This window comes from Diachasmimorpha longicaudata, chromosome 5 (assembly GCF_034640455.1).
Source record: "Diachasmimorpha longicaudata isolate KC_UGA_2023 chromosome 5, iyDiaLong2, whole genome shotgun sequence".
Lineage (NCBI taxonomy): Eukaryota > Metazoa > Arthropoda > Insecta > Hymenoptera > Braconidae > Diachasmimorpha > Diachasmimorpha longicaudata.
In genome coordinates, this window is record NC_087229.1 from 1,125,853 (window position 1) to 1,148,751 (window position 22,899).

Sequence of the window (22,899 nt, forward strand, 5' to 3'; positions counted from 1 at the left end):
GATTCTGGCTCAAAAAAATTCGGAAAACCAGGGGTCATCCTTCCAATCGGGCGCGAGGAAAGATACGCTTACTCAGCGCCCAGTAACAGCAATTCAAGCATCGGAGTCGGAAGACGACTCCCAGTAATTTCGGTTCATTTTAAAAATAATGATGATATTCCATTCATAAAAATCGGTTTTAACAAAAATAATGATGAAATAAAATTAATGCTTGATTCGGGAGCGTCACCGAATTTAATTAAAAATAAATACGTGGAAGAAAATGTACAAATAAATAAGTCGAATATAATCGAGTTTCACGGAATTTCCGAAATTCCAGTATTAACTTTAGGAAGTATTAATATGGATGTTGTGACGAGGCAACATAACCTCTAGGTTATGTTGACATTCCCCTCCGCACGCCCCCTATTTTACTAGTATCTACTTATTTATTCACCGTTGGAGAACCCCTTCCCATAAATCCTTCCCCCTCCCCCGATCCCCTACTCGGCGCGCTCGGACAGCGGGAGAAACATCGGAAAGAAGCACCACTGAAGGATGGGATGACGTAGGCCGTCCCCCTCCTTCCTCCGGTCCCCTACTCACCACGCTCCCACTTGGAAAAAGAAGCGAATGACGTAGCGCCTCCCCACCGTAGTCCCCTGTTCACCACGCGTTGCAGGACAATGGGCGCACACGCACGTCCCCCGGCCCCCGAAGATGCCCTAAAGCATCGATCGGTGGATCAGGGGAAGCCGAATATTACACCCCGGAAATGGACGAGAATGGGCAGAGGACCCCCGAATACTTCGAGGAGGTCCTCAAGTGGCTAATCGATCGCCACTCGTCGTTCAGCTGTCAATATAGTCAGTACGTCCGTCAATCATTTATTATCAAATCAATCGCGGAGAAATAGTGAAGTGGCCCAGGATCGCCCGAGTCAAAAGAGAGGCTCATCTGGACCAAAGACAACCTTGGTGGACCCCAGGAAAAAGGTGGACACCTCCTAGAAAAACCCGGAGAGAAGACAGAGAAAAATCAGGACAAAAAGCATCACCCGAGTGAGTACCCTTTCTTTCCCCTCATTACCCAGCGGCGTCATTTCCCCTCAATTACGATTCTCGGAACCCCTCCAACGGTGTCAATTAACCCTATTCTTTTCCTAGATATTATTAATATTATTATTGTATTATTCTTATTATTATTATCATTGGATCCCTCAATTCTCCCCTTTTTTCTCAAATGTAGAGCCACCCCCTTTTTCTTTGTATTAATTCAAAAGTGGTCCGACAAGTGACCTGCCTGCCCCCCACCCCTGAGAATTCCCAGAAACAGGCATTATTTCTTTTCATTGTAATTTGGACATACTCTTGTAAAATTCTATTGATTAGTATTGATAATTAAATATATTTGATATTAACAGCCTCTGCCCCTTTTTATTTAATACTTGACCCGTCCTAATAATTAATAATTAGACAAAAGGTCACAAATTGGCGCCCAACGTGGGGCAGGCGCTGTATATCGGCTATTTTTTGTTCCCCCCCCCCGCAAGTATCTGTTTTTTATTTTCACCGTTGGAGGTGGGAAAAAATTTAATAAAATAGGGAGTAGTGTAATTATTTAGAAAAATATTCCGCCTTCATTTTTTCATTAGATTAATTTCATTTTGTATTATTTTGTATTATTTTATTGGATCAGTGATTATTTCTTTGTCTTCCGAGTGGTACGATTTCCCCCGTACAAACCCCTTTTCTCCCCGCGATTTTTTCCGCCCCTCTTTTCCCGTGACCCCATTCTACATTCTATTGTTAAAATCGCCGTGATTTCAAATCGGCTTCTTTTGTTCACCCTCCCCCACTCAAATCGGGAAAATAATACCCGAATATAATAAAATTAATTCTCGGAAATCCTTGTCGTGAATATTTCACAAAATAATATTTCTTTTTGTACTTGACTCGCGTACAATCAAGAAATTCGTTCGCGTGGCCGTGTTTACATCGGCATGTAAACAGACCCGCCCCTCGAGTTATCGAGGCCTCCTCCATTCCCTATCCATTCCAATTCGATAAAATCTTCAATATTATTTCCGCCCCCCTTTCCCCCTGTCTATTCGCTACTCCCTTCACCCATCCGTCCTAATCCGAAAATAATATTGTAATTTCGGGTTAGAAATAATTATAAATTGAAAATTCACCTTTTTTGATTCTTTTGCAAATCCCCCCCTAATTATTTGATAAACAACACTCTATTGTTTAATCTCTCCTGAATAAAATAAAATCTTTCCTAAATAAAATTAAATTATTTTTGAATAATAATAAAAAAAAAAGAAGATTCCCTAATTACCGGTCTTTTTTGTTCAGTTTTCTTTTCCTTGTTTCTCCTCAAGGATTTTTGATTGATTTTCAATAATTTTGAATGTTTTCGACCTTTTCCCCCTTTATTGAATTTTTTGTTTTTCCCCCACCATGGACCCCACAGATCCCCCAATTACCGGAATCCCTTTGTATTCGGAGGTAGTTGCTACTACTACCTCCCCCCCCGTTACCTGTACGAGTACCACCATGGTTACTCACGTTCACACCCCCTCTTCCCGCTGTACTTGTGCTCCCGGTATTACCGCTGCCGCTAGTACATGCGTCATTACGGCGACGTCTATGGACACCTACCCTCGGATGGTCTCCTCACTGCCTCCCCCTCTCCCACCCCCGGAACCAGGTCCCTCGGAAATATCCCAATTCAGATATGAATTGGAAAATCGATATGACGGTCTACACCCACGCGATCACATGATTTTATTAGATTCGCTGGGTCTATCAACAGTCGGGTCATATGTGACCCTTAAGGATCGGTTCGTTCGGGTCGAAATCAGGCGGAAGTTCGGGCCTCATGCCGCTTATTCGGATACGTCTAATGATTCCATGACGGTTCCCTTAACTACGATCGGTTTTCAACTCGTCCCGGAAGTGGACGATTCCATTCGCGATCGGACTCGCGAATATCTTAGAGCAGGGCAAAGTATGGGCATTTATCAGGATCCCAGCCCCCTCGGGCAGACTCAATGTTCCCCTACCCACGACTCCCCTCAGACTGATCACCGCTCCCCTAATCGAGTCACCCTCAACCTCCCTGTCACCACTTCCTCTTACGCCCCCCTTATTACCACCTCCTCCTACAACCCAATTCCCCTTACCACCCCCCAACCCCTCTCTGCCCACACTGATCCTCAGGTCTCCCTGCCTTATTCCCAGACATACCCCATTCAATCCACTCCCCGTCCCCGGCCCACTACCCTTTTCCCCCCTTTCCCTTCTGCCAATTTCTCCACTGAGTCCCATTCCACTGCCCCTCCCGCTACCTACCCACCCCCTCCTGCCGCTCACTCCACGTAGAATGTGGATGAGCCGGTATTTCCTCCTCGCACCAACCCCAGATATCCCTTTCTCCCCAGTAACAGACCCCGTCCCCCTACCCATAGACCTTCCTGTACCCTGAATTTTGCCTCCCGAATTCCCCCCCCCCTCGCCCTTAATGATTACGATCCTTCTGAACAGCCCCAACCATTCTTTCCCCACACTCCCCATCATACCACTTTCCGCGATCAGGGATCGGCGGACCCTACGTCCCGCGAATTAAAAATTCGTTCGGTTTTTAAGAGGGATGGAATCACTTTCTCGGGAGCGAAAAGTGAGGATCCTTATCTATTTCTGGACCAAATCGGTGATAGTTGCGCAGCATACAACCTCACCGAAGAGGAGACCCTTCGCGCCCTCGCCTTTGCGTTTCGGGGAAACGCCAGAACATGGTACCGTACGGAACATCCGTACTTAATTACTTTCGACGATTTTGTATCGTCCTTTACTGCCACTTTCTGTCCCTTCGGAAGGGAAGAGAGTATTTCGCAGGATATTCGACGACGTACCCAGGCCCCCAAAGAATCAATCCGGGATTACATCATTTGTATGCGTGGTCTTTTCGCGAACCTCCACCCCCCTCCCCCCTTAACCAGACAATTAAATATTGTGCACTCCCAAATGCACCCCTCGTTTGCAAAGGAAATCAAACGAAAATCTTTCACCACGTACGCCCAGCTATTAGAAAGCGCCCATGAAGTAGAATATACCGCGATTAATGCATCCCGTTGCCAACCTCCCCCCTCAGTCGAAGACAGTTATGCTTCGGCTTATGCCTTTAGCACTCCAGCCCCCAAAGGACAGAGACGAAACACGACCCATTATTCGGCTCTGGATGCACAACCCCTGAGAGCCCCCGACGTTCCCCCAGCACAGTTTGCCACTAATCCTTACGCCCCCCCTCCTGATCATACTGACCCCTTTTCCCGTCCTTCATCCACTCGTGGAATCCCAACCAGTCCCCCTCACAGTCCTATTCCCCCAAGACGTTCCCGAACTCCCCCCACTTTCTCCACTCCTGATACCCAATATCGTTCCCCTCCCCCTTTAATGAGTCTGGCAATACCACCCCCTCCTTTCACCACCCCTTATAACAGCGGATCGCTGGAGAACCTGACCCCGACCTTCCCCTTCCACCCCCTGAAAATCTTGCCGATTCCCTGATCCCAGTAACCACCCCCTCACGCCCTGTAACTAACCCTGTAAATCCTACCCCTGAAAATTCCACTGAATCTCCTGCTCCGCTAGCTACCCTTTCAAACCCAGTCATCACCTCTATAAATCCCATCCCTGAACTCCCTACCCAAGAAACCATTCCCCCTTCCCCCGGCCGCTCTACCTCGACCCCTTTACCATCAACCCCCTTGCCCCAAACTTCCTGTATCCCCACACCCCCAAACGTCAAAAAACCCCGACTCCCAGCAACCCTCCCCCCGAAGAAATCCTGACCCTACTGACCCTGACAATTAACGACCTAGACAATCCTGACTTTATTACATATGAAGACTTTTTGACCCTTGTTTATGATGACCCCTCCGAAAATAGATATTTCGCGCAACTTAGTCTAGGCAACATGAAATTACGGACTTTGATCGACTCCGGTGCCAACCGATCTTTGATCAGCACCGAAATAGGACCCCATTTGCGAAATTACGCGGTCGACGTCGGCGAAGACGTTATGCTAGGAAGCGGCGAATCAAGGCCCCTCGAAGGATGCGTCGCAATGCGATTAATTTCCGAGGCTTATCTTAGTATTGTCCCCTTTCGACTTACCAATGCCCTGGCCTTTGATTGCGTTCTCGGGATGGACGCCCTTCGGCAATTAGGGCTTAACCTCGAGTGTCGTAAAAATCATCGGGATGACCCTGCCCCCCCTTTGTTACCTTAACCGCTCAACCCCTCACTATCTGGTACCCCTCAGACGGACCTCCTCCTAAACCCATAAACCTCGACAGACCCCCTCCCTGCACCCTCACCTCCCTAGCCATCATCCCGGAAGATCAATCAGCTTCTCTGAGAGAGAAATTTAAAAGCTGGATCAAACCTGCCCCAGAAGTCGCTAACGTTTGTCCCCTATTGACAATGCACATTGACACCCAAGGACATCCCCCTATACGCAGCCCCACAAGACGATACGCCCCCCAAATTCTGAAAGTTGCCCAAGAAAAGACCAAAAAATTATTGAAACAAGGGATAGTAGAACCGTCCCAAAGCGATTGGTGTAGTTGGCCCGTTTTAGTTCGAAAACCCGATGACAGTTATCGACTGTGCATCGATTACCGCCCCCTCAACGCTGTCACGAAACACCTAGCCGTCCCCATGCAGAGTCTTGAAGATTTACTTGACTGTGCTCATGGAACGGTCTATGTGTCCAAAATCGATGTTAGCCGAGCCTTTCATCATATCCCCCTGGACGACGAAAGCAAGGAAAAAACTGCTTTCGCGATCCCCGGACTACCCCCCGGCTTATTTCAATATAAGCGGATGCCCTTCGGGCTGAAAAATGGCCCTGCCATGTTCCAGCTCCTCACCTACATGATAATCCCCGCCCAATGGTCCACCAATGTCCGTAAATATGCGGACGACTTCCTGATTTTTACCCGAACTCTAGAGGAACACGAATGGTTTGTTTCCCAACTCCTCAAAAGACTGCAGGATAATAACCTGACGGTAAATCCCGACAAATGTTCTTTGCTTTGTGACCGCCTCGAATTCCTTGGATATATCCTCACCCCTGACGGATTAGCTGCTGACCCTGAGAAGACTGCTCCTATAACCAATTAACCCCCACCCCGAAATATCAAGGAATTACAACGATTTCTTGGTATGGTAGGGTGGTACTCCCGATTCCTTCCCCAGTTATCCAACGACAAAGTTCCTCTCCTCCTCCTATTACATAAAGAGCAACCCTGGAGCTGGACCGATGATCAACAGACTGCTTTCGACGTCCTTAAACAATCCCTTACCACTACCCCCGTCCTCGCCCGACCCGACTTTGACAAACCCTTTACAATCCAGACTGACACTAGTGACGTGGCCATCGGAGTCGTACTTACGCAGGAGTCCGAATTTGGCTCCGACCACTTAAACAATAAAGCTTCCCTTGGTTCTGACCGACTCAGTTACTTTGCCAGTCGAGTTCTTACCCCTGCCGAGCGAAATTACACAGTGACGGAACGAGAATGCCACGCCGTCCTGTGGGCCATCAGAAAATTCCGCCCCTACCTTGAGGGAAGTAAGTTTAGAGTCATTACCGATCATGCTAGCCTGAAATGGCTAGTGAATTTCAAAAATGCCACCGGTCGAGTATCCCGTTGGGCCCTCGAACTCCAGTCCCATAACTTTGACCTAGTCCACCGTAAAGGATCCCTTCATATTGTCCCCGACGCCCTTTCCCGTATTTGTCCCCATACCCTAGCTGCCCTTGATTTGATGCAGTCCTCCCCTGATAGATGGTATCAGAAGAAAAAGACAGACGTCAAAGAAAATCCCCATAAATACCCTGACTGGACAGTAGACGACGACGTCCTTTACTTTTTACGCCCTTGTCCCCAGATTGACCCGACAGTCCCTGATCTGAACCGATGGAAGACCGTTCTTCCCCCGGGACTCAGACTTGGCACTGTCCAAGATGCCCATGACAGTCCCCATGCCGCCCATGGAGGTATCGATAAGACCTACCAGAGAGTTTCGACTTATTTTTATTGGCCGGGTATTTATCGCGATGTCTCTAAATATGTCCGAGCTTGTCCCTCCTGTCAACGATATAAATCGATTCAAACCGGACCCCGTGGATTAATGCGCGAGCGGACGACCACCGAGCCCTGGTCCACCGTCGCGGGTGATATTATGGGCCCCTTTCCCCCAGTCGTAGTCAAAATCGATATATCCTTGTCCTAGAGGACGTTTTCACCCGGTATGTGGAATTGAAACCCCTTCGGAAGGCCACAGCAAAAAATATTTGGAAGATCCTGTACGAAACAGTGATCCTGCGCAGGGGAAAACCGCAGTTTTTCCTCAGCGATAATGGTACCGAAGTTGTAGGAAAAGATCTGGCCCAACACCTGAGCCCAGCTAGGAATCACCCACATAACCACCCCTCCCTACCATGCCCAGTCCACTCCTGTCGAACGAGTTAATCGATCCTTGAAACCCATGCTACGCATCTACACGGGAGAAGATCATAGGAATTGGGACCAATTCCTCCCCGAATTTGCCTTCGCCCTCAACACCTGAATCGACTCCTCCCTTGGCCTTTCCCCAGCCTTCCTGAATATGGGTCGCATCCCTGCTCCCCCCAGTGCTATTGCCGAACCGACCCCCAAATCACCTGAACCCCTAACCTCGTCACCCCCGGGACCGTGGCAGTCGCGTGTTGAGCGTATGACTTCTATGATCTCGCACGAAAATATATGGGTGAAGCTTTTGCGAAGCAAGCCGAACGGTATAATCAAGGAAGGAAAGATCTCGCGTTCGCGGTCGGAGACCTGGTTCTGCGAAAACATCGCCCCCTCTCCCATGCCGCTACCCATTTCACCGCGAAGTTAGCCCCTAAATACGATGGCCCTTATCTCGTCTTAAACATAATTTCCCCTATAATGTATGACTTGGAAGACCCCCATGGTAATCGAATCCCCAAAATTCATATTTCTGACCACAGACCCTTTGTCTCCCGCTCCCCTTTAGATATCACCGAGAATGCTAAGGATGAGGAGAACTCCCCTCTTCGGAAGAGGGCCGTATCGGGCCCCAGTGGGAGAAGTAACGCCCAAAACTCCTCCACGCACAGCGGAGTGGTGGGAGATGGAGGTAATGCTCCGCCAAGCTCGGATCGAAACGGATCGGTATCGGACGTATGGCCACCCTCCGGTCAGGAGCCCCCCCCCTGACGAGGACATTGGAGACTCCCACGCACCAGACCCCCGAGACGTCGACCAGGGAAGACTCGGAGGAACTCTCCCTCCCCCCCTCGCCAGTTCCCTCAATGGACATCCCCACCCCTCGCTCACTCTCGGGGGTAGAGTATGCTTGGGCAATGCCAGAAATGCCAGAAAAGGTGACGGTCACGTTGGACAAGCTCGGGGAATGGCATTATGACGCGATCTTCGTCACCACTGACTTGATGGAGGTAGCCTTGAGAAGCGGGGGGCGGCTGCCAACGAACGACGGTGATATCTGGTTCCTCAAGGATGAACGTGTGAAGAACATCACGCTGGGGGAGAATCAGGGGGTAGGACCAAAAGGCGTGATATGTGAATTCTGCCCCACTTGAAATACCTATTAGCCTGGGTGATGGAGGAGATGAGGATGCGCGAGGTAGGAGGGGAGGAGGAGCCGACAGCTGAAGTGTTCAGACGGACGGCGGGGTTAGTAGACATGTACGACCCCGCTGATAGGATCATCTTCCTCATACCGACAAAGACAACGACGTCGGTGGAGTTGGGGGGCGAGAGTTACACAGTGTCGATGACAAACCACAGAGGTGAGCCTCCTGCCAACGGAGTGCCTGTCCATGACGTAGATGCGTCTGTGTCCGAGATGGTCCAATCTGTCACCGACCACCAGTACTCACTCAGGGAAGCGGGTTCGGCGATTATGTTGCGGCTTACTTCCTAAGGGGGGTTAATTGGCTTGAGATTAACTCACTCCTAGTATCCCTGACGGTTAGGTGGCACCAGAGGGTCGAGGTATACGGAGATCATCCAGACTTGATGGAAGTGGGGGCGCCAAATCATGTGCGGGAGGCGATGGGTCAGCGCCCGGCACCTACGATCAACGAGGCGTCGTACGAGGGGTACGGAGGAAGGGCGGCTGTGAACGGACTGGACCAAAGGTTTATCACGCGCTTACAAGCACGAGAAAGTCCGGGAATTGGTTTAGGCACGTGGGGCAACATGGCAAGTATCGCGTTGGCGTCGGATTACGCAACCTACGACACATTCAACGTGGAAGACGCTAATAGCGTGAGGGCAAGGCTATATGCAGGGGGGCTGGACAGGCTGGCAAGGGGCGCCGCGCTCAGGGTTGGTTTCGAGCAATTCAAGAGGGCAGCGGCACAGACAGACAGGATCGCATTCCCGGAGGAGGTGCCTGATGCTATGATATACTGGGCGGGTATCATTAACAGAGCAGACGGGGATGGAGCCACCACTGAATGGTTTGCTAGGACATTCATTACCGATTAGGTCGAATGGGATTGGAACATGAATATCGCACCCGGTCAACGGGGGGTAGGTACATTTACCGGTGTGAGGACCATATCGGGTTGGGGGAGATCCTTGATCAATACGGAGTGGTCGACATGCGTTATCCCTGGGACGGGTAGACCCGTTAATGATGCGTACGTCTTTGACGATACCAGGATGTCATGGACGTATAACATGTACCGTCAACTGGGGAAGGGGGAAGACGACTGTCAACTTGAGGATTTGACGTGTTGCACAGACTTGCTGGCAGCAGACTGGGGGTATACGTATATCACCCATCCACAGTACGCGGAGATGGCAGGTATCCACTTCGTGGTGGATTCGACGTACGGGGGAAGGCTTGCTCGAGAGATGGGGTGGCTGGAGAAAGGGTGTCCCAAACCGGTCGAGGATAAATGGGGGTGGGGGTTGTTCTCCCGCATTAAGGATTACAGGGGTGGGACTCTGAAGACCTTAGTGATTCCGAAAGGTACTGGGGGTGTACTGTGTGCAGCCCACTACAACGATGGGACAATACTCTACAGGGGATGTAGGGACCAGGTGGTCACTGGGTTCCAACAACATTATCTCGACCGAGCGATTGGGGTAGACCCGAAGGGTTTTACAAAACGGGGGGAGCAAGAGGACGGCGCGGGAAGGGCGGCCCCCCGTCAGGAGGTGACCGCGGAGCAGGAGATTGCAACGCTGGAGGAAAGGATAAAACAGTTGAAAGCTGCCAGAGTTGCAGAGCAGAGGATGACCTTCAATTTCGAGGATCCCGACGCTCCAGTGAGGGACAATGCCGGTGTCACAGGGAGGAGGGACAGGCCGCAGCCTACACCCTCTGGGGTGGAAGAACATGGACGGGGGGAGGATCAGAGGGAGCTGGCCGCCGGAGCAGCGAGGAGGAATGCGGACACTGGGGGGACGTAGATCCCATACACCCGGAGTGGTGCTGGAGTCCTGCGTTATTTAAGGTGAAGGTGGAGGACAATCTCAGGGAGGACGAGGAGATGTGGACTGCGGATTACAACTGCGGATGCGGGATTAGTGCGTGGAATATGGCCTACGATACCTTCATGGAGCAAAACATAAAGATGAAAATGAGTGATCACCCTAAGTGTGAGGGTTGTGTTTTGGGGCAGGGGGTATTTGAGGACAACGTACATATCCTCGCCCGGGTAGCGCGTCCACGAAGGGGTTTGGCAATGGTGGAGCGGTTCAATCGGCTCCGTCGGAGGTGGTCAGGAGCATGCCGGCATGGGATATGTAAAGTACTTAAGGTCGAGACAGGTTTTCTGAAGATGGGGGCAACGAAGATCACGCCCTATTGGGGGGAATTCTGTTATTGGGAGACCAGTTATGGCTACGTACCTTACAAGGATGAGGAGGAGCTATGGGGGGAGGTTGAGAACTGGCTCTGTACCCCACTTACACTGGGGGGGCCGCTGGGTGAGGAAGAGTACCTGTGTAGGCTTAACGCCGAGGCGAAGAGGTTCATGGATGAGGAGTGGCAGTTGCCCGTCGATGTACCTACGGTGGCAGAGTGGGTAGTGGGGGGCAAATGGATGGAGGGAAATGCCGGCACCGGAGGGAAGACGGAAATAACAATCGACGGCAAGAGGCAACGGTTGGGGGCGAAACCGGTGGATGGTGTGTTGATGCATGACACGGATGTGGGTCTCGACGTCTTGACTAGCTCACGAGAAAGGATGATTGTGATGCAGAAAAGTGAGACGATGAAAGTCAGTAGAAGGCCAGTAGTTAAGACAGGGAATTCGGTCAATAGGAAGATGAATTGCCTGAGTTCTTACCTAATACCGAACAAATAACAAAAATAATAAACAAAGCATAAGAGAACAATCAAATTTAGGAGAAAAATCCAATGGTCTAAATGAAAGTTTATATTAAATTAAATCGTATTGATATTGATTTTTGATTCCCAAATCTCTTCATACAAACACGGCAAATATTGAACTCAGTCATGGGAACACTCTGAGACTCGTAATGCATCCTCTGCTCTTGGACCTACAGATGTTCAGCATGAAGCAATCAACACCTGCGTCCTCCTCTCATTCAACTGATTCTGCAGAGACGCCTCCTGGAAGTGTTATTCAACAAAAGTCCTCGCATAATGATTGTTAAAAATTAGAATTATCTCGAATGATGATGGAGGGATGGGTGATGGAACAGTGATATGATGAATCAGTTAGTGAACAGGGCTGATACTTCTATTTCATTGAACAAAATTTGAATGCAAAAGCAAGATTGCATTCGCAAACGCAATCTTGGTTTTGTTGAGTAAACAAATGCAAGTGTGGGAGGAATTTTTCCGAGGTTGATCGGAGGCTTTAGGGGTAGGGAACAAAGACGGTCTTATACGGGGAACCACCGAAATTGATAAATAGTTACACGAGAGGCATTGGATCGTGGCGAGGCAGGTCGGAACTTGATCGTCAAAACAAATGACGATCGCCCGATTGATGGTGACCGATACAGCATCAAACATCTTCACTGGGAACAAAATCAGTTCAGCTCCCCCAGTAACGCGGGCGTATAAGCTTCCAATTATTTGTGTCTCAGTTTGCGGCTATAACCAGAATTATCCTGAAATAAAAGAGTTGTTACATTATTTATCCACAAGTAAAATATTTTTTTTATTTGTTTATTTCCTTGATGTTATAACGTATTTCCGTTGTTTTACATCTCCTCCCGCCTCTCTTAGCCTTTCTCCTCTCTTCCTACACTTTTTGTTTTTCCCTTCCCCTGCGGTGCCATGGGACCCACTTTTTTCCCCAACTGTACTGCATTTGCACAGGGGTAGGGGGAAACCATGGAAAACCTCTACCGTACAGTCGGCCGATAGTGCAGGGTCCCAGTGTACCCTTCCGTCACACTGACTCGAAGGGTACACTGGGTCTCCATTCCCGTGCCTTCCGCGCAGTAATTTTTGAGCGAGCGAACGGTGTTCCTAAGCGGTCACCCATCCAAGTAGTATCCCAGTGGAACGCTGCTTAGCCTGGATGATCGCCGGAGCAACACCACACTCGCCCAACCATTACAGTCGGTTCACAAGTAAAATATTTACTACACAAGCGTGTGGTTTTTGAGTAAGCAAATTTAATGAGTCTATTAACTTATCCCTGTTCCAAAACCGATCCCTCCACTGTATTGTACCTAAGTAAATCGACGATTCAGAAAGTTTGAAAAATTATTATTGTTTTTTATTCAGATCATATACAGTTCAATAATTATATAGCTTCTTCAATAGGCAAAGGGACGCCCAGCACTGGTATCTATTGAAGATGCCACAAACGTGGTCAGAGTCTTCATAAACTATTTTAAGACTGTTGTACCTGCCCATGACTCCCCAGTTTGGGACCAGATGATTGATTGGCTTAACAATCGAAATAACGACTATAACTGGGAAAATCACAATATCTACACAAATGTTCGTGAGAACCTAAGAGAATTTTTGAGTGAGGCTCGGAGGCTGGAAGGAGTTATTGTTTCCCCTACGATTCCGAACAAGTCTATCAATAATTCCACACTGCTAGAAAGCAGCTTTGAGGATGACCGAAATGATGAAGATTTCGAGTTGGAACTGGAATCTAAAGGGCTGGACAAATTCACAGTCGTTATCTCTCAGGGCGATTGGAAAGACATGCGAGGAGGGATAAACGAAATTGATCCATCTAAAAAAAATAGATCAAGCTTGGTCAACGATATTTGGCAGTACGGTTTTTTTGAGGCGATATGGGCACAATTAAGACTCCTATGTTCTTACACAATCAACAATGTCAATATATTTGAAAGGCCAGAAAGTATGCATTATATGAGGATCAGAGGTTGTTGCAAAAGCAAGGTGTGCCAAAATCCTTTTTTTGCATATGTGTATGAAAAACCAGGTGAGACTGACTTCGAGTTAACTATACGTACTCATGACATACGTTACAAGGAACATGAAGACATGAAGCGTCCTTGCCGAGGATTAGTTCGTCAAAAGATAGGCAAGCAAGTATTTTTTGAAGGCAGTGCCAATTGGAGACGACGAAGACTGGGGGAAACAACGAAATTGGAAGAGAGCAATCCACTGATTATTCCCCGTCTAAGAACCCTTCATAATGTAAAACAGAGTTACATTGATAGCAAACTTGATGTAGGCCCAGATGACGGGAAGAACGAGCTTTTAACTATTTTAAAGATGCAAAATAGCGCAGATTATTTCAATACCATTCTTGACTTCAATGGGAGACCATTCTTCGTTACTTTTAGCACTCCTTCACAACGTCATGCATACAGCCGATATCGAAAAACTCTTGGGAAACGAGCAACAGTAGGAGTGGATGGGACAGGATCTCTAGTAGGGAGCTTTACACGTCTGGATGGCACGCGATCAGGGCACATTTTCTACTATCCTATTGTCATAAATTATGAAGGCCAAGTGCTCCCCGTTCATGGGCTGTTCAGGGAAAGTCAGACGATAGAAACATTTGAAAGATTCTTTAGGATATGGATAAATCCACCTCGAACGTTCCCTGAGCAACCGAAACCATCACAATTGATCTGTGATGGCTCCCGAGCTTTATTGAACGGAAGTTGTCTTGCTCTTAATGACCAACCTATCTCAGTATACGTGGATACATGCTTTATGTATGCATCAGGTCACGAGGAGTCTCCCTATCGACCTCAAATAAGCACATAGATCAGGCTTGATGTAGCACATTTGGTCAAGATGATGCTGCATCGCAATTCTTTGACCAAATTACCACTTCAAACAGTTCGGAGAATGTATAAATTTTGTCTTGGATTACTCATCAACTATCAGACTCTGCCTGCCTTTTGCGGAGATTTTTCGCCTAGTCTGTATACTTCGATTGCATGAGTATTAAGATGAAATTATCACAGGACTCCCCAATAACGCAACAGTGTTGGATGCTCGGAGAAATTTAGAAGAAAAAATAGCACGCCGTGATGAAGAGTTTTTAAAAAAAGATGGTATTGAAGACGGCTCTGACGGAGACATTAAAAACGATTTTTTTTGTGATGAAGTGAGGACCACGTACCGAAGTCACATTCGTGAATGGATTGATACGATAGTGAAGGAAGCCAAGGTCACGAAAGGTCTAGAGTCACCAACAGAACCAAATGCATTCTATGCTCCTGATTTTGTAGCTGATTTGACAAAATTATGCTATGAGTTTCCACTTTTCACACCGGCTGGACTGCCCTTTTTTGCTGATCACGCATCGACGTCGTTCACCGAAGGTTACTTCAACACTTTGAAACATGAGACTGGATAAATGTCTGAAACTACAATTGCAAGACAACCCGAACAGGGCTAAAGCAGTTGAATCTGAACTAGCAAAGTTTGTTATCCAAGGTAGAAGCGTTGAAACTTCTATGACGAAAAATGTCCAGTTTGAAAAAAGGAATGTCTTAACGCCTAAACCAGGGTTGAACCCATCAGGGCACTGCTCAGTGAGTCCGTGTGAAAATAATTCTCAAGTAACAAAAAAATGTAAATCATCAGCCAGATTCCAGCTCTTCAGCTTCAAGTCAAGCCTTAACGTCTCTACTTGAAGAGAAACCTCGAACGCCAGAGCGACGAAAATTTATTTCTGAATCGGATTCAACTCATTCGGTTGCAGCCACTCTGAACTTGGACATTGGTGATTGGTCGCGGAGATTTGCATCAGATGGCATCCAATTCAGACAGTATACTACTAGACAATTGGAGAAATCGCGGCATTGAAAGGCAACAAATTCAATTATTAGCTATCAAAAATAGAACTAATAATGATGACCCTCAGAGGAACCCGGATAGTCGAAAGACGCGAAAGGCAAAAGGAAGTTCCTTTATTCCGAATCCCGAAATTTCTCATCAAAACAGCCACTTGAAAGATATAAGCAAAGGTCTACTATTACAGAATGGAAACAATGTTGGTGTTTTGGATCTGGATGATGGTACTTATTTCTTTTACGGTACATGCCATTATGATGTTGTTAGTCAGATAATCATGTGTGCAGCATACGATAACGATGCAGTTAAAGATTTCATCGTCAAGAATAAAAATGCAACATTCCAGTTTGTAAGTAACTTGATAAAGCAAGGTCATATTTCTATCAATACTTACGAACAACGAGCAATGATCCTAAGGAATCTATTTAGTAATAGGATAACAGTTGTTCAGGAAACAACAACACGTGTTTTATCGTACGAAGTTGATACCCACAACAATTGTTCAGAAACGTGGACTCAGTCACTTCCCGAATTCCCCAGCCTTTCAATCCAACACCACTGCCAGCATTGCCACAATCAGAGCAAATGCTATCAGCCCACAGTTTTTGTCCCACACTACATTATCAACATTATTACTTTTATTACATTATCTCCATCATTACTTTGATGCTGAAGAAATTCAATGCGATAGTTGTGGAGCCTTTAATTGCTAGGTGACTCGGGAGCCAAATTTTCAACTACTTATTGAATTAGATACCAGTAATGAGACAACTCAGGGGAAAAATTGCTCAATCCGAGCCATCCCAACTCGTTTGGAACTTCCGAAATCATACAGGTAATTTCATTAACTGATTACAATCGAGAAAAATGCCATTCAAAAACATAGTCCATTTACTGAAAAATTATATTGCATTTCTATTCTAGTTTTCAATAGTGGTTCGCCAATTTTATTTAAGGATTTTATACTTAGTTTGAATTTGAGTTCAACAGAAGTGTTAAGCGAAAACCTTACTATGAAGAAAGTTAAGGTACCTCGAGCTTTTCTTGCAACTTACACTATTACGATACTTTCGATAGAAAGCCTCCTTTCAAATTCCAAATATTTTTTTGTTAGATAATGTAAATTCCATGGGGAGAACAATGGAGTGGAGAAAATTTCCCAAATTCAGATTTGGTAGTTATTATGCTATAAATTGACTGAAAAAAATATTGCAATAGAAAAATTTGTGTAAAAATTTGAAATTCTACTAGTTTTTCCTATAGCAGCATAGTAGATCCTCGGACATTTTCCAGTAAGCGATGAGGATTCTCCTACAATACTATTGAATTTGTATATTAGTAATTTGTTGTACCTACAATATTATTGAATTCGAAATGTGATAAATTTTCAGATTGAGCGGTGTTGTTGAGTTCAAAAAGGAAGCTACCGAAAAGAACAGTCATTTCATTGCTCACTGCCGAAGAGCCAATGAACGATGGCAGATTTATAATGATCTGAATGTTAGAATGCAGCCTAGTAGCTCAGGACGTCAAATATATCCGCATTTAGCGATTTACTCAATCGAGGATGTCTCAGCGTCCGCTGTCTTCGAGGGAAAGGCGGATTCTTACATTATTGAAATGGATCGAGGACTCTCAGAGACTGCACTCGATACACAAAGGAATTCGGAAAGTTTAGGCAATACTTCAGAGATTATACCAGCTTCATCAAATGTTTCGTTCGACATATTGGCTCCCCTAAATAATCCCAATTATCATGGAAAGTTGGACGAGATTTCCGAACATGATTTGACAGAAGAGCCTGGAGTCAACTCCAATGACATGATACACTTCCAATGTCCTGCTGACGCTCACACAGATTCGGAACATCTAGACAATGTTGCAGAAACCACGTTCGCATCGACGGATGCTCCTTGCGAAGACATATCGACTGAAGACCCCACAGTCAATTACGATCAATTAATCCAATGCAGCGAAAAAATTGATTCAGGTATTCAACCGGTAAGTTTTGAGGAAATTGACAGATTTATGAACTGTGTGGAGCTCACGGAGAGAAAGTACCACGTGAAATTTGGATCGACTTATGATTGTATTTTGCAAATGTTCGCTGCGACAGCTAACGAGCACGTGGAGACACCGCATGTGAGTGACACCGCATGATCGAATTGACGTATACCAAATTGATGTTTCTGAAAGCATTATAGAGCTCTGGGAAGTCGCTATGAGAAAAAATCCCAGTCTGTTAAAACAATATCTCCGCTACGGATGTGAGGAATTCTACTGCGAAAGTCTGCTCGCATTTACAGCAGTATCCTATTAGCCGCAAAAAAACGATTTTTGAACAAAAAAATTTATAGAATCGTTTGTACTTCGTTAGCAGGTGATTGTACCTTCGTTTTGAACGTTTAAGAGTTGATTATTCTTCTTTAATTCATTAATCAAAATAATGCGTGAAGTTAGCCGACGAAATTTTGAAAAATCAATTATTTTGAGTTTTTTTTTTCATTCGATTCTAAATCGTTTGTACAATCAGCCTCTATAATTATTATCGTTTAAGAGTCCATATTTTTTTATGAATCATATATTTTTCTCAATACCATTTGACATAGGCTCCCCCCCTGTACTATATTAGCCGACAAAGGTCAGAAAAATACAGTATCATAATATTCTCTTCCTGTTATCCACCATTGCCACCGCGGAGGCGGCTGGATCCAAAATACTGTTCCGGAAAATTGTCTGGACGGGCTGGGCTCGGATCCGGAATAAAAACGCCACATTAACAAAGAATCACTTATTTAATCAAATTCTTAAACCCTCTCTCTCATTATCCAGTAGCCGACATTCTCGGTATTAAAACAAACCATCACAAATAAATTAATGATATTGATCCACATTTACAATTAATCAGTTTACCGCTTACAATTGATCAGTCAAAACAAGATAAAATCTAACAGTCGCAGTCGCCTCAGCGACGTCCAAAATAAGATAGATATCAATCACGCAAATTAAAATATTAGTCAAAGACTTTACAATAGGACACCGAAATATATTACAATAAGAAACCGAGAAACTTGAGTTCACTGACACACAATAATATTCGAGACCGAGCAAGGAATTCGGGAATTATCCGGCGATAAGTGAAATTGTCTCGAGGGACGAATACAAAGCCGTGACCTTCAACGGTAATTAAGCAACGAACCCACAAATTCACTCGAGCGTCGTTACACGCTACAATTTCACTTTCCGCGGTAATTTATGGCGAGCGATTCCCCGACTTAAAAATATTATAATTTACTGAACAAATTTGAAATGTCCGACATGAGAGAAATGCGAGTCACATACTATCCGAAACGAGAGTTCCGTAGTTGCACTAGGGTCACTGATTCTCATTAATAAATTTTACAAAATAATTGAATTAAACTACAGAATAACAACGAATGCCACGGTTGGGGCTAAATTTTAAACTCTCCACCGAGCCAGGGGGAAGCCGACAGCAAATTGAACTCCCTCACTAATGGCCTTACAACGCCTGACGCAAAGCGTCTAAGATCAAAAATTTAAAAAATCCAAAAATGGTTGAACAGAAATCACCATTGAATACGAGTCAGTTCCACGCTCACCGTCTCCTCCACTTCAAATCCAAACCTCCAGGATGACCGGGGGAGGATTAGCCGTCCAACTCTCCGCGTTGCCTCTCAGCTTCCACAATTAACACGCGGTGACAGAGACACACAATTTTCCTGCCACACTCGCTGTCGTCCAAACTGGAAGTCACCCGTCACCGTGCTTTCCCGCAGGTGACGGTTCCTTATCGATACTAGCGGGCTCCCCATTGGTCGGTTCTCTGCATCGGTAAGCAACCGATGCTCTAATTGGGTAACTAAACTCGGATCTCTGAACCCTGACCGACTGAGAATCCAAATCCGTTCTCAATAAAACGCAAGGGCTCAATAAAGAGCAAATCTCGTTGCTCCAGCCTGCTGTCGAATCCCAAGCATCCTGAACAATTTCTCGAGGACTTACCCATAATGAGTGGACCCCTAGCCCACGTCCAGGATTTCCACAGATCGTCACTTGACTCCTCTTCCGCTCTGAGACCCCCCACTACCACGGTAGAGTCCAGAACTTTCCACCCGTCAGCTGGCCACATCCTCCCAACGGCTGTCCCAGAACAGGAGCGCGGCAACTACTCAACAATTCAAAACTGCGTTTCCAGCTGCTCGCGCCTTCAGCCCGGTCTACATCCTCCAACAGGTCTCCATAGCCACCAACTCCTCTCCAACGGTGGACGGAGACGGGATGACTCGACGAAATAATAAAAAAACAAACAGTCCAAAATAATCGGAACAAAAAAAACATAAACGAATAAGTCTCGTCTCGCCCTGGTGACTTCCCGCCTGGACGACATAATTTCACCGTCGAACGGTCGAATTAAAATAACACGTTACACTATATATATTATGTGTAGTAGAGTGTACGGTGTGGCTTTTCACGCAGTTCCACGTGGTTCTTTACTACGGTACACATAATCTGTGTTTTATTTAATTTTTCATTTCAATTTTTGACAATAAAATATGTGTGATAGTGATAACTTAGAAGATCAAAGTGATCAACCGTGTGCGAAGAAAGGGAAACTACACTATGGCATACTACCAAGTCATCAGTAATTAGATCGTATTTTTCATGTCTCCATCAATGTAATTATTATATTCATATATTTAATTAATTATATTCATATCAATCATATTAGTAATTTATAAATTATATTAGGATTAATACTGTAACGTGACATTTTCTATGGGGGTCGGAAAATCCCCATCACCTTCGCCCTCCTTCCCCTTTATCTAATTAGACTCAAAAATTTTAATCAATGGGCGCCAGATACTTTTTAAGCCGGAAGTATCAAACCGGTGCTTTGACTGAACCTCAATCGTTAAATCCCAAAATACGCAAAAACGAAAACGTAACTAAAACATATATATATGAAATGCAGGCAGAAGTGAAAACTTCAACTTATGGCGCGTTTGGCACTTTTTTGGGTGAGCATTTTTAGGTGCGCTCGCGACATGAGAAATTGTACATAAAAAATCAAGTTTATCAAAGCAATGTGGGCACTTTTTGAATGGACATGAAGTATAATAATATAGAAACTATATTCGAAGGAAGTGGTTTTATTTAAATGAGTAAATATTAGTAAATAGTAAATACAAAATTTATCAATTCTCATCCATGATTTCAACAACTCTTACATCATCATTATCTGCATTTTCATCAAATTCTATAACTGAAACAATAGGTCTATGGCAACTAAAGTGTGAAATGAACAATTTTTATTTAAATCTATTTATATTTCTTGTGAATACTGCACCACTAGTAGTTTTGTATTTTTTGTGCTAACATTGCGATCATTGGACATCGTTAAATCAAATTCTTCATATAAAACCGCATCCATTTTCAAGACAAATCTATAATCAAAAATAAAAATGTAGATTTTTTTGAAGCTATAATCGTAGCATATATATTTTTTCCGACCATCCGAATTTCCGATCGTCGATTCACGTCCCTAGTGAAATTCTCTACTAAATTGAGTATATTTTCGATTTTTCGGGTTTTCCTACTTTTCCGGCTTTCCCATAATTTTTAGCGATTTCCCGACCGCCGATTCACGTCCCTAGTGAGATTCTCTACTAAATTGAGTGCATTTTCGATTTTTTGGGTTTTTCTACTTTTCCGGCGTTCCCATAATTTTTAGCGATTTTCCGACCATCGGATCACGTCCCTAGTAAAATTCTCTAATAAAACGAGTATATTTTCGATTTTTCAGGTTTTCCTACTTTTCCGGCTTTCCGATAATTTTTAATTCTTAGCTGAAATGAGCATACTGATAATTTTCCTAATTCCCCAAAATTTCGAGATTTTCTGTAATTTTGTGGAAATTTATCAACTTCAAACTTTAAATGCAGCGCCTTTTTAAACGCTAGCGTCAAACTTGTATTCTTTTAATGTAACTGTTGCTAAAACAGGAAGTTGTTTCCCTAGCGGAAGAAAGAAACAGCTCATATATACCTATGCGTATACTAATAGCAGTGATGCCAGACGGGGGCAAAAATCCCACGCGTGGGGGGGTTTCATGCGCAACTCCCTCGCGCAACTACTGCTGCGGAGTGGGGCAGTGGGAGACGTGAGGGTCCCACATCTGGCATCACTGTAAAATCTCATCTGTCGCGAATTTACGAGAAAATGCTCACCCACAAAAGTGCCCAACGCGCCATAAGAAGTTTTCACTTCAAAAAAAGGAGACAATTAGATTTCGGGGGAAAGGTAACGGTCCTCAGGTCGCTCAGTATGCTCGGTTGTGGAGAGAGGGGTGGATTTCAGGTGGAACTAGATGTATTGGCTACAAAATAAGAGGTTTAGGAGGGAAAAATAAAAAAAAAGGAGTCACTAGAACAATTAAATTATGTATATTCTTCCAAATTTTCCGCCCTCCCAATTATCCACAAATGATATGCAAAACTTTCCTAACATTATTTTTCTTCGACATTCCCCTTAATTTCTTTTAATCTTAGCCAGGATTAATAAGCCTGGATAATCTTTAATAAATCCTTAATTACTATCAAAGCTACGGGATAGGTTACCAAATACTTCGCCTAATTCCCTAAATATGTGCCCCTTAAAAATTTCCCTTCAAACAATGTGGAAATAACCAATAAATATTAAAGATCTTGCAGCAAATCTAATATAACGCGTGCGGGAGAGAGAGAGATAGAGAGCGAGAGAGACGGATGCGAAACCCACCACGCATGGGGGAGATTCTTTGGAAGGCCGGAAATCACGCTTCCGGAGATTCACGAAAACGCCTAATCCGTAGAGGCGAACATCAAACATTTTAGCCCATTAAAGCGCGATATTCTAGTAGATGCTCCCAGTAAAATTTCAACGATTTTTAATCATTTCTGGCCGTACAGGATCATCGTAATCCTGTCGGAAACGCGAACACGCTTCAATGGGCCCACCCAAGGTGTTACACCAAGGGGGGAATTAACCGGTAAACCGGCGATTTAACATATCTCGAAAACGGCTGAGTGGGTATCCGAAATCCAAAGACCCATCTTAAGAGAATACCTCCCCGAGCAATCTAACAAAATATGAGAGATTGCGGATCATTAGTAGCCGACCGGGAACTATTATAAGTTCCGGCGGAATTTCGATCGGGATATCGAACGGGTGGAGGATGCAATCCCCACCCCGCTCTATCCTTCACACTACTACGCAGTACCGTAACCATTATTCTATCTTTTATTTACTCATTACGGCTCGGAATTACACAAAAAGAAACACTAATAAAACGCTTCAAGAGGATTTTTGGGCCAGGTAAAACCTGGAGAACACCCGTACTTCATTGACGGGTAAATCGTCATAACTTGGGAAAACATCACTAACTCTAAACATTAACCACCCGGAAGTGGAGAAAGGGCGCTTTGGGCTTAACACAAGGCGAATAAATAAAATAACTAACTCACCATTAAATCTAGGCGTCAACGCCTGCCTTTTCCCTTCATTCTCGATTTCACCGACTATT

The 22,899-nt window shown here is 45.2% G+C and overlaps 1 protein-coding gene across 1 annotated transcript; it reads left to right on the forward strand.

The window, feature by feature from the left end:
* The first annotated feature begins 852 nt into the window (after positions 1-852).
* On the forward strand, positions 853-8,902 carry LOC135162607 (uncharacterized). The gene is made up of 2 exons (XM_064121254.1): positions 853-1,040; positions 8,076-8,902. Exon 2 carries the CDS (start codon positions 8,245-8,247, stop codon positions 8,659-8,661), a length of 417 nt encoding a protein of 138 aa, XP_063977324.1. The 5' UTR covers positions 853-1,040; positions 8,076-8,244; the 3' UTR covers positions 8,662-8,902.
* The last annotated feature ends 13,997 nt before the right edge of the window (positions 8,903-22,899 follow it).